Genomic DNA, 15,849 nt, shown 5'->3' with positions numbered 1-15,849 from the left:
TTTTCTGTTAACCAGCATATTGGCTAATTAGTGTTTGGAAACTTGTGTGATGCTTTCAGTGTTAAGAACTTAATAGGTAACTTATTTTTAATAAGGTCTGAAAGGTAACAGATTTTCAGTGTTGTTTTAATTCATTGAAGATCTGTGTTTCTGTGACAAGGCTTTTAGAAAGCCTGTACTGCCCCTGGAGAAAAACAGAGGAATTGTGCCTCCCCTGCTCTTGAGATAGTAACAATCATCTTCAGATATATATTTCTGTGGAGCTTGGTGTGTCATTACTGACAAACACTGTCATTGGAATATCACCTGGGAAAGGGAGGTGTTCAGGGCCAGGTTGGTGTCCCAGCCTGCGGCAGGGGGGTTGGAGCTCTATGATCCTTGGGGTCCCTTCCAACCCAGACCAGTCTGTGATTCTATGACAGGTTCAGGATTGTGACTCCTGAGCTTGGGTGTGCTGAGTTAAAGCAAATGGGTCTCTTTTCTAAGCCCCGTTAACGCACTTGGATATTTTTTGCTCTTCCATGTTTAAGTTGATGTTTTCTTGGTATTGTCCCAACGCTGTTGCAGCCTGTGTCGCAGCATGGGGGGCAGGGAAGCTCCCAGGGTGTAGGGCTCATCCCAGCTGTCTAGATGCAATATGCACATTGTGGCCATTTGCTGCAGTCCTGGCTTGACCACGCAAGCCTGGCTTAGGAAAGGGAACAGTAAATTGCTTCAGCTCTGCAGGAGTTTGACATCAGGTTTTGTGCTTGCTAAGTCCTAATGCGCAGTAAGATTTTAAACTGATGGCCTTGTTCCGCTGATGTGGAGGCGGCTTCATTTGCAAGGGGCTCTAGACATGGGGGTGGAATATATCTGGGACAAGGCTTTGAAAGCTTATCTTCAGTAAGCAGTCACCTGCTGTGCTTCGTTACATCTTGTGATAGGTACCCCCTTCCTAGGATGCTGATATTTACATCATTGTTTCTTCTCTGCGTGACGGAAACCCTAATGCTCTGTACCACCCAGGTCAGTAGGACTGGGGATGGGAGTGAATTCTTTCCCTTCCCACAGCACTTTCCATCCCACACCTTCAGCAGCAAAGCAAGGAGTTGGCTGAGCGTGTCAGCTGAGCAATGCAAATCGAAGGCAGATGGGGAAGAAAGAAGTTTATATGCTGCTAGAACTATAAAACTAACTATAAAACAGTTCTAGCAAAATTAGAAAGGGAAAGACTGTGTGTACTCTTGCTCAAGGAGTACTTCTGGCCATTGTTAATGTAGTCACTAAAATGCATTGCACGTGCCAAAAGAGATACATGCTGGAAAAAAGTACAACCCCCTGTTTAAATTCACTTTCCTTCTGGTAAACTTAAAAATGCAGTATCAAGATTAATAGAGCATCTGCTGTGAGGTGCCAAGGCCTTCTGCCCGGCCTGTGAGGCTCACGCAGCCAGGTGCTGGGGGCCTGATTCCTCCTGGTCTCTGTGCTGCCCTTGACACTTTTGTATTCACTAGGGAAGAGATTTTTATACAGCATGAGTGTCGTTGGGGTAGTGTGTATGTTAGGATTGAGCTGGGGGATCAATCAGATCTACTTTGCATCTTTGTGCTTTTAGTTCCTGTACTGTAAAATCACAGTCTCTAGCTCTGAATGGTTCAGTTGGGCAGCCCAACAATAAGCACTTCTAAACACGGGCAATGGGACAAAATGAAGCTCTGAAGTGACCAGAGCAGGCTTTGTCTCTGAAGTGCAAACTGCACACCAGGTCCAGAAGCTGGGCAGGGTAGAGGAGTTGAGACGGGGGTTAAACTTGATAGGAAAGGGGTAAGGGGTTCTGGGGCAGAGGGCTTAGCTGCTGTGGCTGTGGTCAGTCCTTCCTCTTACAGTTTGTGGTTCTGCTGTAAGGAGGGCTTGGGTCACACAGTTATGCTTTAGGACAAGAGGCTTTGCACCCTGGAAGCTCCCCCAAAATGATGATACTGTGCACAGGCGGTCAATCTCATAGAGCCCCTAAGCAAAGTCTTAGCGGGGTTGCAGAAAGGAGAGGGGGAGAAAGTGGCAAGGAAGAGACACAGCCTGGAGTTTTCTTCTTTGTATCTTCAGGCATTTTTTTGTATCTTCCTGCCAGAGCACGAAATAGTTCTTGGCAAATGATACAGATTTGCTGGGCTAACTGGTCTGGAAGCGGTGGCTGTGAGAAAGCAGTGGCTGTCTCACAGGGCAGTCTAGCTGTGTGTGCGTGTGTGTGTTTTATTAACCGGCACCTCTCCTAGCAGCGTTTTCTAACTCTGTCCTAGGGCTTCAGTCAGCTGTTCCAGACCTAAGAACTGCTCCTAGAAGGGTAGGGTTTGCATCCAGGAGGCAAAGAATACATTTGGCTTTGTGCACTATGTGCTTAGAGTCTAGACAGGCATTAGGTTATCCCAGGATGTTTTATAGGCAAGTTAGGAGTTGACGTGATGCAAGGAAAAGGCAAGGATGTTTGGCGAAGTCATGGGGTATTAAGTGCTTATACATGAATGTGGTTTCTCTCATTCAAAGGTTCTCTAAAGCAAATGGGGTGCTTGACTCTGATAAACTCCGTATGTTTCAATGCATAGTGGAAGACCGCGGAGCTTCGCAGATACGGTCCCTTCCCTAAAGCAGATCCCACCCCAAAGAGAAGGAACAGACCCGCAGCGATGGGCATCTCTGGCAGGTCACGCTTGTTAGGAGCAGAGAGGCCGCTTCACAGCTCTGCGCCCCCGCGGAGGCTGAGCGCGGCCGGGTGCCCGGTCTCCCGGCGGGGGTCCCGGCCTCGCCCCGCTGGAGGGCGCCCGCTCCGCGCCCGCGGCCGTTCCTCCGCGGGATACCCTGCGCGGCCGCTGCCCGCTTCGGTGGTTGGAGCGGGGCCGCCCCCCGCTTCTGCGGAGCACCCCGCACCCCCGAGCGGCTCTAGCCGTGCCCCGCACTGCCCGACCCGGGACTCGCCGCTGGGACCGCGGGGGGCGGCGGACCGACGGGCGGGGAGCGGTCTCCGCGGGGGAAGGGGGTGGGGGAGGCCGGGCAGCGGGGGTGGGATCTGCTCCGCGTAATCCCCCATGGGGGGCGGCGGGCCGCGCTCGGAGCATCCCCCCTTCCCCAACGCGGGGGAGGCGGCGGGGGAGCCGCCACCCCCCGCTTCCTCCGTTTAAGACCCGGGCTGTCGGGGCGAGCGGAGGAGAGCGGCCGTTCCGCAGCTGCCGGTCCCACTTCCGCGGCGGGGCGCGCAGCGCACAAGGGCGGGCGCTGGATGCGCCGCCGGGGGCAGGCGGGCGGCAGCCGAGCGGGACCCCGCGCAGCGGCGCGGAGCGCGGCGCGATGAGCGCGGGCAGCGGCGCCGCCACCGCGGCGGGCACCGCCACCTCCGCCCTGTGCCTGCTCCTCTCGCTCACCGCCGTGGCCGTCTGCCTGCTGCTGGGCGCCAAGACGGCGGAGCTGCAGGGCCGGCTGGCCGCTCTGGAGGAGCGGAGCGCCGCCGGTCCCGGGCCGCTGCTGGACGCGCTGCAGCCCCGCGTGGAGCAGCTCTTCCGCGAGGTGAGTAGGGACGCGAAGGGGCAGCGCCCGCGGAAAGGCAGCACCCGCGGGCGGGCAGCACAGGACCGTGTCGGCGGGGCGAGAGCCTTGGGGAAGGCGGTTCGGCCCCGCTCCGCCGCGGGGAGCGCGGGGTTCGCTCCGTGTGCCGCCGGGCTGCTCCCTTCCCTTTCGCAAAACTTCTTCCCTTTCCCCGGCGTTTGCCCCGTTGTGGTGCCGCTGCCGTCGGTCGGGCTGTTGGGCGAGGCGTGGCGGAGCCCGGCCCTTCCGATTTGGGAGAGAACGTGCCCCAGGTGGAAAGGGGAGCAGTGCGGTGCTTGGGAACATGCGACATTTTTCCCCTCGTTCTATTCTTCGGGACAGGTAACCCGAGCACTTAAATGCTACTTAGCTTTGGATGTAATGAACTGTAATTTCCTTGTTAGGAACTGATGAACGCGATCCCTGTTATCTGGACGGTCTCTCGCAGGGTATCATGTGGTCCAGCAGTGCTGAACTGATTTATGTTGGGTAGAGACAACGAGCAACTAGTTACTTCACTTTCAATCCCAGGGTTTTCTGAAATTACTCAATACAGATTTCTGTGCTGAAAGATTTCTCCTACTTAGAGAACAATTACCCAGGCTGTTGCCCTCCTCCATAACTAGACCAAATCTCTGTGAGAAGTTACACTTGATCCAGAGGTTATATTTTTCCCCAGACTCTTGGTGTTTAGGTTTGGGACTTTTTACAGTCAAGGGGGATGGGGAGGGCTCCCATCACTCATAGGGAACTCCTGAAGATCCCACAGTTGGCTTGCTGGATTTGTGTAAACAGTAGTTCATAAAGTGCAGCAGGATTCAACACAGCTTAGGGGGCCGCTGCAGGCCACTCCCGAGGGATCCATTCTGACATCTGGGGAAGGTTTTACAGTGGGATTTTATTAATGGCCTGAGCGGGGTGCGAAACACGGCGCCGCATTCAAATCGTTACAGCCACAAAGCCTCAACCGTGCAAAAATGTATCTTTATGCAGTGCCTTCCAGCTGGGAGCAGCTCCAGGGAGCCGAGCTGGTTCAGCTGTGTGCGGGGTGGGATGCGAGAGGGAATGGAGCTGCGCTGGGGGGCACGGGGAGACAATTCCCCCTCCTGCATCGGAGTTACGGTGAGGGTATCGCTGGCACCACATCCATTCTCCTGGTAACTCGGTTGTGTCGATGCGCCTTGATAAAAGGGAAATGTTATAAAGTATTTTTGTGAAAACCCTTGAATACCAGAACAGAGGGGTGCCTGCGAGGCGTAAGCACAAAATCTAGTTAACATCTTTTCTCTGGGCAGGAATTAGCCTGCCAGTCGTGGCAGTGGTTCTGTTCCAATTACTCCAATAAATGCGCTTAGCGGTGGGAATGGTTTCTGTGGCACTGCCTAAGATCATGTGCCACCTCTTGCTGAGATTTAGTTAAGTGTGGAAAGCTTGTTTTGTACTGGGAACGCTCAGATGGAGATTGTACAGGGGAAAATAAAGCAAAACCACATAATTGGGTTTCCAATGCAAGAGTGAGCTTGTTGAAACGTTCAGTATGACCCAACTTCTGTCAATACTGAAAGCAAAGTTCGAAACGAGTAACAGATTCAAGGAATGTGTAGCAGCAGCTGTGCTATCTGCTAATAGTCATGTTAAATGAACTTATTAATGTTCAGGTTTCAGAAAGTGTCCCTTTCTTGACCAAGCTGCTCCCTGTTACATAAGGCCTCTCGCTCGTCAGGCAGCTCCGGTCCTTTCTGTGCTTGAGACTTTCTGGAGAGCGAGAGAATATTTCCATCATCATGAACATCAACCGATGCCTGGGGTCAGGCTGTTTGTTGAATTCTGTGTTGGCCCTCCTTTGAAGTTCACCACAGTATTTCAGAAGCGAAACCAAAGCTCCGTACGCTCTCTGTGCGTGACCCAGGGTACTTTGTTCTCTGTCGCTCCCCGAAACGCCTTACTCCATGTACCAGTCCAGGGGTTTGCCGGCGGAATTTATGGCAGAACCGCTTGTAAAGAGCTGGGAATACAACCCCAACATGCTGGCTCTGTTCCTTTTAGTGTTGTTTCAATGTTTGGCACGTAAAAGAGGATAGGAAATAATAAAGGAAGGGTGAGCGTGTCGTTAAGGCTATGAAAGCCGATTTGGACAAGCGGGATTTCATTTCTGGCCCAGGGACAGGCATCTGTCTAACTCTGGAGAGATTGCTGATTTTTTACGTGGTGGGACCTCGCCCTTCCCTTGGCTGTTCCTTCAGTGGGATGTGCCACGGGGTCCTGCTTTGACATCCTGCGAAACGTTTCCACCGGCGTGGCCCGAACGTGGCAGCATCTCCAGTGGCTCTACGTCAGAAGTCCCGGTTCGAAGCCTGTAGTTTTCATGCCGGAGTGAGAATGTTAACGGGAGGATTACAGAAGCATCCAGTTGTTGTAAACAAAGCTGGACCGTTTTGTTCACAAAGGATTTATTGTCCGTGGTAGGCAGAGAGTGTCCAGATTAATCAGTTTCATGACAAGAACAATTCAATGGGAGAACAGAGGACTCGCTCCAGGATCCAGGGTTCAGATCTCCTCCGCTGTTCCCAGTGATGCCTGCTGAACTGAAAGGATGGAAGACCCTATTTTCATTTCCTCAAGCATCTTCATCATTCAAATTACTTTAAAATAAACACATAAACACTGAGTGACTCTTTAACATTTAGACTGCAAGTGGCTGTCAGAGAAGTCTCTTTAGATGTTCTCTTGCCACTTTTCTCAAGGAAAGCCTGTGTTTCACAGAAGGCAGCTGGATCATTTAGTATTTATACTTCCCTTAGCACAACATCTCTGTCAGGGGCTATGAAACCTGGTTGATACTTTCAGGACCTCTTAGCATCATGTCCAAGCAGCTAGAAGGCATGCATAGGACTCTAACAACAAGCAAACCTAATTAATCCCCAGATTAAAAGGAGGAGAACCTAATTCAGAGGTAGCTTAATTCCTGAATAGTCCACAGTCTTCAAATGCTTGAACAGAGCCTGGATCATCAGCTGTGTAAAATTCAAGCCTCAACACCCAGCATTTGAACATGTACTTTTAATTTTCTCTCTTTGTAGTGTGGGGACTCCAGTCCTCAGATTATTGGTTTCTCTCTTGGTAAATACCAGAAGTGAGATGGAGCATTCCTGGAAGGCTGAGAGAGCGAGGATTGGGGTGAAGATTCATTCCCACCCTTGCCAGGCTGCCTCAGCCGGGAAGCGCGATGCCTGAGCTAATACAACTTACCTGTCATCAGGGCTTATTAACTTGGGCTTGGCAGCATCCTAAATGCAGGCATGAGCATTTTGGTTGGCTTGGAGAGCAGGCAGAGTGCGCTCACATCTGTCTGCAATATGCCACGTAGACTTTGCTTTAGTTTTGTGGATTTTTGTGTGTTCTGGTTGTGCCACTGATGAGTTGCTTTACCTTGGAGACGGAAACATTGGGCTTTTGGGGAGTGCGGGGGTGGGTGAGCACCCTGGTCTCACTGGCAGCACCCACCCACCCTGCTGCCATTCATCTCCTCATCCCTCTCCTAATGAGACCTGTAATATTCCACATAGCGTGAATTTTAAGTACAAAATCAGCCAAATCAGGTCACATCTGCTATGCAAATATCACCCTCCAGTGTAACCTCCGTGGTGTTTGGAAGCAGGTTTGCGGTCAGTTGCAGTGGGGCTTTCCCTGGCACAGTCGCCTTGCTGTCGGGGCCGCTGGCTGTGGCAGAGCAAAGGGGCTCTCTCCCCCACCACTCTTCCTGCTGCCAAACGATGCTGACATGTGAACACAGGACCTGTGATGGCTGCTCAGGATGAATCCAGCCCACGGTGCTTGGCACGAGTGGCCACTGGGATGCGCAGAATGAGTGTCTCCCTGTCCCATGTGAGGGTTTAATTTATTTGGTTTTAATTTAACATTCTGTGTGCCGCTATGGCATGGAGCATTATCCAAGGAAGCTGAACGCAACAGGGTGAAGCTATTACCCCTCTCTGGAAGGAAGCGTCCCGGATGGTTTGGCTGTTGGGGTGTGTGTGCACAGTCTGCACGGTGATGTGATACGTTCTCTAAACGTCTGTTTTTATTCCTCCTCCAAACAGAAACTGGGTGAAGGACTAGCAAAGCTGCGGACGGCGAGAGAAGCTCCGTCAGACTGCATGTGCCCCGCAGGTAGGTGCAAACGTACCGGGTGGTACAGCCAACACCAGCCTGCCTGGGAGCCGTCTGCTCGCTGGACCGACCCCACTGAGCTCTTCTCCTGTTTGATATATTTGTCTGTATCAAGGAGAACATGCTAAGAAGTGCTTTCTCCCCGAGCTGAAGCACTTTCTTGCGCTTGAGACCGTTAACTTCTTCCATTGCCTTGCTTTGGCCTGTTTACAGATAAAGGAGTTTGAGGTTTGGACAAAAGCGGCGTTTGGCTATAAGAATAAAAGAGCAAATAGCTTTACTGGGTTGTGAGCCCTGGGTGCTGGGCCAAAACAATTTAGAAGTAGTAACAAAATCACTGGGGCTTAATGCAAGTGTGATAATTAAAAGCTGCAGTGTCTCTCTAAAAGCCTTTTAGGAGGGTAGTGACTTCTCCAGCGCTGCCTTGCTGTATGAAAGCTGTCACTGATTGTTTAAATTCCCTTCCAGAGTTTAATGAACTTCTTAAACTGTCAAAACTTCCTGTTCTGCTGTGGAAGTGCATGCTCCTTGGAAACAATAAACAGCTTAGATTAGTTTGTAAAGGAATCTCATTTATAGAAATGCTCTGTTAAGTGCTCCACTGTCACTGAACACTGCGAATAACTCCGGGCTGAGGCACTTCGAGCCTTTTCTGTTTTTCACAGAAGTAGGGAAAGATGGGTGAAAGATGTGCAGTGCTTTGATGGGGGAGAGTGCATAGGGATGCTACAAAGCCTTGCAAGCAGGGGAGAGTTCAGTTCTGGCTTTAAAGAAAATAAAACCTCCCAAGCCTTAAGTGCTACACGTAGGCACAGAATAGGCAAATGGGTGATTTTTGTTTTACTGACATCCTGTGTTAGTCCCTACAGCATTAATCCATACTCAGGACAAAAGAGATGAACTTTTTCCCTGTAAAATCATGTGTAATAACTGTAGGAACGTTTTGGTAACGATGCTCTTACAAACGTGCCGCTGCAGTTGTACCCACTGATTTTCTAATGGAAGGGTGCTGTGAGCATCCCGTACGCCTCGCTGCCTTGGAACCAAGCCCCATCAGCTGAGACACAAATCACACTTATCTTCAGTTCTTCAGACACTGGTGGTCAAATCAGTTTTCCCCCTTCTGAAGTGCAGACCCAGCCAAAGCCGTCAGCCTCACAGGGCTCCGCGGTCTGCATCTTGCTCCAGTCTGAGCAATGGGGTACCAGTGGTGTGTTTAAGGGGTCAAGAGGCTTTTCCTCGGCTCTGCAGAAAGCAATTGGGATTGAAGAGGTTCCTTTGTGGCCAGGAAAGTCCCAATTTGGTTCTGGGTCACTGGGTTCGTTGGTTGCTGTGTTTGAGAGATGGGGGAATGGGGCAGGGCAGAGGAAGAAGAGAGGAGAGGGAAGGTTTTCCCACATGCTACTGAAATACTCACTGCAGTCATTAGTAATGAATGTCAAAGTAATCTGTGATCTTAAGGAAGAAGTGATTTCCTGGCAAGTAGGAAATGCTGTGGCATCAGTGGCTGCTCCTGCCTACCGCCCTTGGGGAGCCAAGCGCTGTGCCAAGGTGAGGATGCACTGCTGAGCTCTCGTGAATCCCTGAATCCCTTCCACTATCAAAGGAATTGTTACATGCTTGGCTTTTTGTTTGTTTGTTTTCCTCCTGAAGAAAGATGAGTTGCCTTGTGCCCTGTTAAAGAGGCTGGTCCAGAAATACCCTGTGAGCCTGTGGACCTCACCAGAATTTGCTGCAGAGTTATGCCAGGTTACAAACTAAGAGTTAAGCTTCAGTTCACGTCCGTGGACCTAAAAAGCAGCCCTTGGGGAAAAGAAATGTCCCCTGTGGAGAGGATGGGGAGGTGGGGAGATCCTGCCAGCCCTGCCCATGGGCAGGTGAGGAGCATGGCCAGCACTGGCAGCCCCGCTCCCACTTCCCAGGGGCAGCTGGAAGCTGCCTGAGCAGGGGGCTCTCCTCCTCCAGAAAATGCACTAAGCCTTCTTTCTTATCACTGGATTTAAAGCAAGCAGTGGTGGTGGTGGTGCTGTGTCCTCTTGCCAGCGCAGTCCCTGCCTTGATGGCTCTTTGGGGAGTGGGGGGCTGGCTCCTTGCAGACCTGTGGGCAGCTGTGAGAGTAAATGGCACACTGAGAGCTTGCCCTGTGAGCTTGGCTTGTTTGAACAAGACCTGTTTCTTCCTTGAAGCCAGTCAGTTTGGGGGTTTGTTGGAAGTTTGGAGGGCGTGTGGTTTTTTGGGATTGCTTTGGTAAATGCCACTTGCTGCACATGAAAAGCGGTTCAGGAGCAGGCGACTGATCCATTTAAAAGTTAAACAAGGAGTTATTTTGACTACAACAAAGCCCTGAATCAGAGCTTGTAAAACAGACAAACAAGCCCAAACAAAAGAGAAGACACAAATGCACCCCCCAGCAACACCCCAAAAAACCTCCCCCAAACCCTCCCCCTGTGTGTGTTGTGCCCGCAGGAAGTCATCTCCTTGGTACAGAGCTCAACTGGGTTGTTACAAAGCAGCTTGGGATTTCTCCGATGGGATGCTCGGAGCTTTTCGGGCATGGCAGTGGTGCGGGGAGCTGCGGGGGTGCTGACCAGCAGAGGGGGCCCGGCCATTTCACCAGGGCCGCCGAGGCATCCCAACCGGCAAGAAAAAGAATAATTATTAATTTTTTTCCCCAAAAAAGCTTTAAAATTTAAAAATTTAAAACTGCTCTGCTGCCGGGCACGCTGCAAAAAGGTGTCTCTGTAGCTGCTCTCGGCATCTGCACGCTGCTTGGAGCCCAGTTGTTTTGCTTTGTTTATTCAGGCCAAGCGGAGGGCGGAGGCGGATAAGGATGACAACAAGTTTGTGTCACTTCGGCTCCTTCGTGGTTTGGGCATTCCTGTGGCTGAGGAGAGGAGAGCATCCCAGGAGGGGGAGGGGGGTTCAGGACAGCTGGGCCAGGTGCGGGTCAGGGTCTGAAATGCCTTAACGGGGGTGGATTGGTGACCCTGCTCTGGCGGGGAGCGCAGCCTTTCAGCCCCCAGCTATTTGGGAGCGGGCCGCGGCGGTTGCGTGCTGCTGGCGCTGGGCAGGCCCAGGACAGGCTGTCCCCATATGTTGGCTCGCTGTGCAACAGCAGTTCAATATTTTTATTATTGTCGTTCCCCGAGCCAGGCCTGTAATATTTTGCAGAGAGGCTCCTCGTCCCCTTGCATGGAGCCCCTTTCTCTGGTGGGATCCCACACCGCCTCTGCCGTAAGACGAAATGCGGCAGGTGCAGGAGCTCACGTTTGCGGGGCCTTTGGGACAGGCTGATCAGCGCGTGGAGGTGAGATGGAGGCAAAACTAAACCCGTCCTGCTTGCAGGGCTCAGGCTTCATGCTCGCAGGCACTTGTCCATAGTTGTGTGGCCTCCAACTACCTTTTTATTTCTTTTTTTTTTTTTTTAAGGAGCCTTTTATTTAACTTTTCTCCCTTGTGTTTTCAAGCACAGTTTTTTAAAACCTGAGGTGGAAAAGGTTCTTGTTAAATACAATATTTGCCATGCCAAAAGTCTTCAGGGTCTGTAAGAACACCCCTCAAGAGCTTGAGGTGCTGGACACTCTGTGCTAGAGCTTGGGACCAAGTGTCTCCTCTTAAATCCACTAAAAATAAGGCTTAAACTAACAAATTCCACAGAAAATGCCCTGCCTGGCAGCCAGTCCTCGCTGTAAGCAGGGTGAAGGTGTGAAAACCTCCAGTTCTTTCAATGCATATTTCACCGTATGCTTTGTGTTTCCATGGGCCCTTTTATTTAACAGTACCTCCGCGGGCGTTGTGCTCCAGAGCCTTAACTCCCAAGTTTCCTGGCTGCTAGATGATGCATATCCTTGTCTTCATCTTGAATCCATGCTGCGCCGGTGTCATATGCTTTTGAACGTATGTATATATTACAAAGCGGTGTTAAATGTTCGGTGTAGTAATCTGATGTTCCAGTTAATATGTGACAAATATTTCCCAATCATGGCTTGGCAGCGGGAAGAGCGGAGCGGTACCCCAGCCGGCAGGACGGCGGATTGCTCCACTTCTTTCAATTCAAACCATGTGTAACTTGGGGAAGCCGATCGTTTAAAATCCTCCCTACCTCTGCAGACTCAGCAACTCCAGAGGCTCTCTTGCTGTGCTTATTATTATTTATATAATATTATTATTGGGGGTTTTATTTTCTTTCTTTTTAAACTTTCACCCTAAGTTTATACCCAAGAATCACCTTTCTCCAGCTTGCTGGGCAAGTTTAGTGCTGTACTTTCTGTGGTTCCCAGTGACTTGAAAGATCTGCCTCATTTTTACTGGTGTAAACATTGTCTTGAAGTGTCGCTCCCTATCTGGGTTGTCTCCCCAGGTAATTAGCACGACAGAATTTCCCTAATTGCTGAAGATCAAGGGGGAAGAGGGCTCTGCTTGCTTTGCAGTCCTGACAAAGGGCAGATGGTTTCCAGCAGGCCAAATGGGATGCGCTCTTTGTTTCACACTGTCTCGCATGATAGCAGCTTTCCATTACTGCTCTCTTTCTACATCTTCAGTATCTGGGTCTAAATAGTTCCGGAAAAATAGCAAATGAAAGCAAGTATTTCTTTTTTAAATAGTGATCTCTGCTTTTCTGAGTTGCCTTCCAGCTATCGAGCTTAAAAATCTGAACTACTCCTTACTGTCACTTCTTTCTGCCTCCTGAAGCCATTAAAGCTCAGTATTTTTCAGTAATTCTATGATTTAGAATAAGACAAAGAGGTTTGCCACATCTTAAAGCTTTAAAATGTTTTTTAAATCCTCCTTGCCTCGGTTTCCCATCCCCTACCAGTCACTCTGCTTCAGCAGGATTTACTTTCTCAGTCTGACTTTGCCCACAGGAGGCTGGGATGTTATAATTAGTATAAACAAGACCCTTTTTTTTTTCTCCCCCCCCTAAATTTAAAAATACCATAAGAATTTTCTCCTGCATGGAAAAACCTGTGCCAGTATTTAAAGAGAAAGAAAAGAGCCAGAAGCCAAGCGTTAAAGCACCTAAATAACGAAGAAGAACTGGCTGGGGAGGGCTTTGACAAATGGTGCCACTTAAATACAGGCACTGCCTTTCAGTTTTACGTGTTTTCAAGTCTTACCCCTTCGAAAATGCAATCTGATGGCAGATCTTAGCAGCTCTTTTGAGCATAGAAATTACTGCTGGCTACCTTCCATCAGCTCCTTCCTGGCGACCATTCCCCAGTCCCTTTTGGATATTTATGGATGGCCCCGAGGACATCTGGAGCCACATCTGTGTGCCACATGTGCGGGAACCGCCAGCCGCCTTCTCTCAGGAGCTACCTGGGATGGGCGTGGATATGCTCTGTCTTCTGCTGCTGCGAGTGGTGGGTCCCCATCTCATCCTTGGGCCCCTTAAAGCTCTACTGAGGGAGTTCTTTCGTGGCTTCAAGACTCTCCATGGATGGAAACCTGTGGGTCAGGGGGTTGTTTTTTGAGGGGTTGCAGTAGATGGAAATAGCTGGAGGAGAGGGAGTTTTGCTGGATCTGGCATCCCCTCCTGGCTGAGCGTGTGCTGCAGGGTGCCAGCCAGCAAGGGGGAAGGAGCCCAAAGTCCCTCTTGAAAGGAATCAAACCATTTTCTCGTGGCTCTGTGAGTTGCTGTGTGTCCAGAAAGGGTTGCTGGCACCGTGGCAGCAGCCAGATTTGTCATGGTTGTGGTCAGGGGGACTTCTCCTCACGCTGGCTTGCTTTTCTCCATCGCAAAGCCAATTCTGGCACTGCTCTGTGCCCCTGATGAGGAGCTCGTGGTGGTGGAGGGAGCAGCAGGCAACAGCCAGGTGTGCACAAAAAGGGAGGTTTGGGACTGGGAATTTGAGGACTGCTCTCAAACAGAGCTTCCCCACGGGAAAGGCATGTCCTCTGCTCAACACCCATCTGAACAATACCCTACCAGATCAGCTGCTGTGTCAGCCAGCAGTGACATTTAATGTCCTACCGAGGTGACATTAAATGCTGGATGTGGCCAGGACTTTCCGAGGCAGGAAATAGTGTGGTACCAGTGTTATTCCCAGAGCTGGCAGCGCCTCTGACACGGTCTCAGAGGCGTGAGCTAAAAGACAGTCTGGCCTCAAAACCACTGGCGCAGGATAATGGGCCGGAGCCACGTCCCAGGGAGACCGCGGCAGTATTTATCCTGGTGGCATTTGGTGCAGCTCTGGCCTTTTCACAGAGCAGTGTACCAGGAACCAGCCCTTTCCCAGCAGCATTCATCTTTAGACCACTTCAGCAAAAATTAATTAAAACTGGTGACATCAATGGGGGAAGGCTTTGAAAATTTATTTTTTCTACGTCTGCCAAAGTTATTTTGAGTGTAATGAACACTACAAAAATAAACCCGATGACCAGATCCTCTGCAAGAGGCTCTGTGGAACTTTATCTGCGTCTCGACATGCGAAGTCATTTATCTAGGCACAGATATTTTGTGTTGCCAGCCCCTTCAGCGCTGCCTTTCGGGAGAGGAGGCTCGGAAGCAGGTTGGTTCAATGCTGGTGAATTGACTCACCTGGGAGTTTCCCAGCGGTTTCCAGTGGGTTTCCTTCTCTTTCTTGTCCACGTGCTGGATGAATGTCACCCCCACCCCGCCCCATGTGCAGCAACTTGGCTCTGCAGAACTGATTATTGAAAATAGACTGGGCTTGGCGTGGTACCTCCTGTGTCTGCGTGCTGTCTCCTTGGGCTGGTGGTGCTGTCATCTCCTGTCAATCCTCTATGTAACAGGCTGGGAATGTGTTTCGAACCCGGCGTGCTTTATGTTGATCTTCTCATTCGTGCAGCGCTGATGGAAGCAGGTTTTAGTGCAGAAATGATTTTGTGGCAGTCGGCTGCCACTGCTGTATTCCTGAAGCAAAAGCTGCCTTGTTTCTCAGCCACCAAAAAGCTCTAGGCTGATGCTCTGTGACTTGTGTTGCACAGCAAGCATGACTGCACAGGGCTGGGAGCATTGAGGCAACAGGAGTGAAAACCAGACTGGAGTGTGGGGGGGATGTAAAACTGTCATGCCTCTGTGCTCCCTGTGCTGGGGGGGTATTGTTTCATTTCTCACTAGATCTTGTCAAATAACCATCCCTCTGGCCTCTTTCAGGGCACACCAGCCTGGGCAAAGGCTGGACAAACAGCTCCATCTACCCTACTGGCTTGAGAAGCCCCGGACTACCCACAAACTCAATGTATCTCCTGCTTTGCTGTTCAGAGACCAGAGGTGCTGCTCTGGCCTGGTGCTGCACTCTTGCTCCTGTTTCCTTGCTCTAGGCTCTGGTCATTTGTTCTGCTTTGTAGGGCTGCAGGAAGGAGTGCTGCACTTCAAGGGATCTAAATACATCTTCATCGCTCCTTTCACTCTGATAAAGACTGGAATTAATCCCCAAGTTAACGAATTCAGCAGCAGCTTTTTGGGGGTTATTTTACAGATTTCTGGGCAAGACAGTCCCTTTCAATCCTTGCTGAATAGTTTCCTAAAGAAAAGTGTTCCCCTGAACATCATTGCCTGAGTAACATGCCTTCACCTTGCGAGGCAGACTCATCCTTTAGCTGTTGTATTTTTACAGGAGGAAGGCAGGCGAATTGGAGAGTGAGACCCAAAGGTGGTTACAGCTGAGAGTCCTGGTAGGATTATAACCCACGTTGCAGCACTGAGAAATGTGGCAGCCTTGGCTTTTGGGCACTAGGGGGTGACTCCAAATACCAACCACGAGCAGGGGGTCACTGCACTCCTTTCCTGCACCTCTGCTACCAACCCAAACCACAAGCCAAGCACCAACCCTGCCAGATGGGACTGTACTGAGGGCTCCAGGAGTTATTTCAGACATAAAAGCAGAGAAAGATCAGGAAAGTTCCATCTGTTTTCTCAAAATATGAGTCTTGGTTCCCTGGGAAGATATGAAGATGTTTAAGGGGAAACCTGTAAACGTGTAGGACCTGCTTAGAGTCATTTAAGGCAAATAATAAGGGTGGGTCAGAGCTCCAAAGAGTTTGGGGAAAAAAATGAGTTTAGATCATTAAACACTTGTATAATAGAACTTCCTGGGAAGTTGGCTTGAGTGAGCTGGTCAGTGCAGTCAGGCAGTAGGGAGAAAGGAGGCAGGATTT

General features: G+C 50.5%; 1 protein-coding gene across 1 annotated transcript in view; it reads left to right on the top strand.

Moving 5' to 3' along the window:
- Positions 1-2,663: 2,663 nt before the first annotated feature.
- The window catches only part of COL23A1 (collagen type XXIII alpha 1 chain), a gene marked incomplete at its 5' end in the record, with an annotated part of 185,503 nt that continues 172,317 nt past the window's right edge, over positions 2,664-15,849 (top strand). The window contains 6 exon segments of the mRNA XM_084268715.1: positions 2,664-2,858; positions 2,921-3,053; positions 3,056-3,170; positions 3,172-3,238; positions 3,241-3,537; positions 7,656-7,725. Of these exon segments, the coding sequence (XP_084124841.1) occupies positions 2,664-2,858; positions 2,921-3,053; positions 3,056-3,170; positions 3,172-3,238; positions 3,241-3,537; positions 7,656-7,725 (877 nt within the window).

This window comes from Gallinula chloropus (genome assembly GCF_964237585.1).
Source record: "Gallinula chloropus genome assembly, chromosome: 10".
Classification (NCBI taxonomy): domain Eukaryota; kingdom Metazoa; phylum Chordata; class Aves; order Gruiformes; family Rallidae; genus Gallinula; species Gallinula chloropus.
This window is presented reverse-complemented; position numbering and strand designations above follow the sequence as displayed.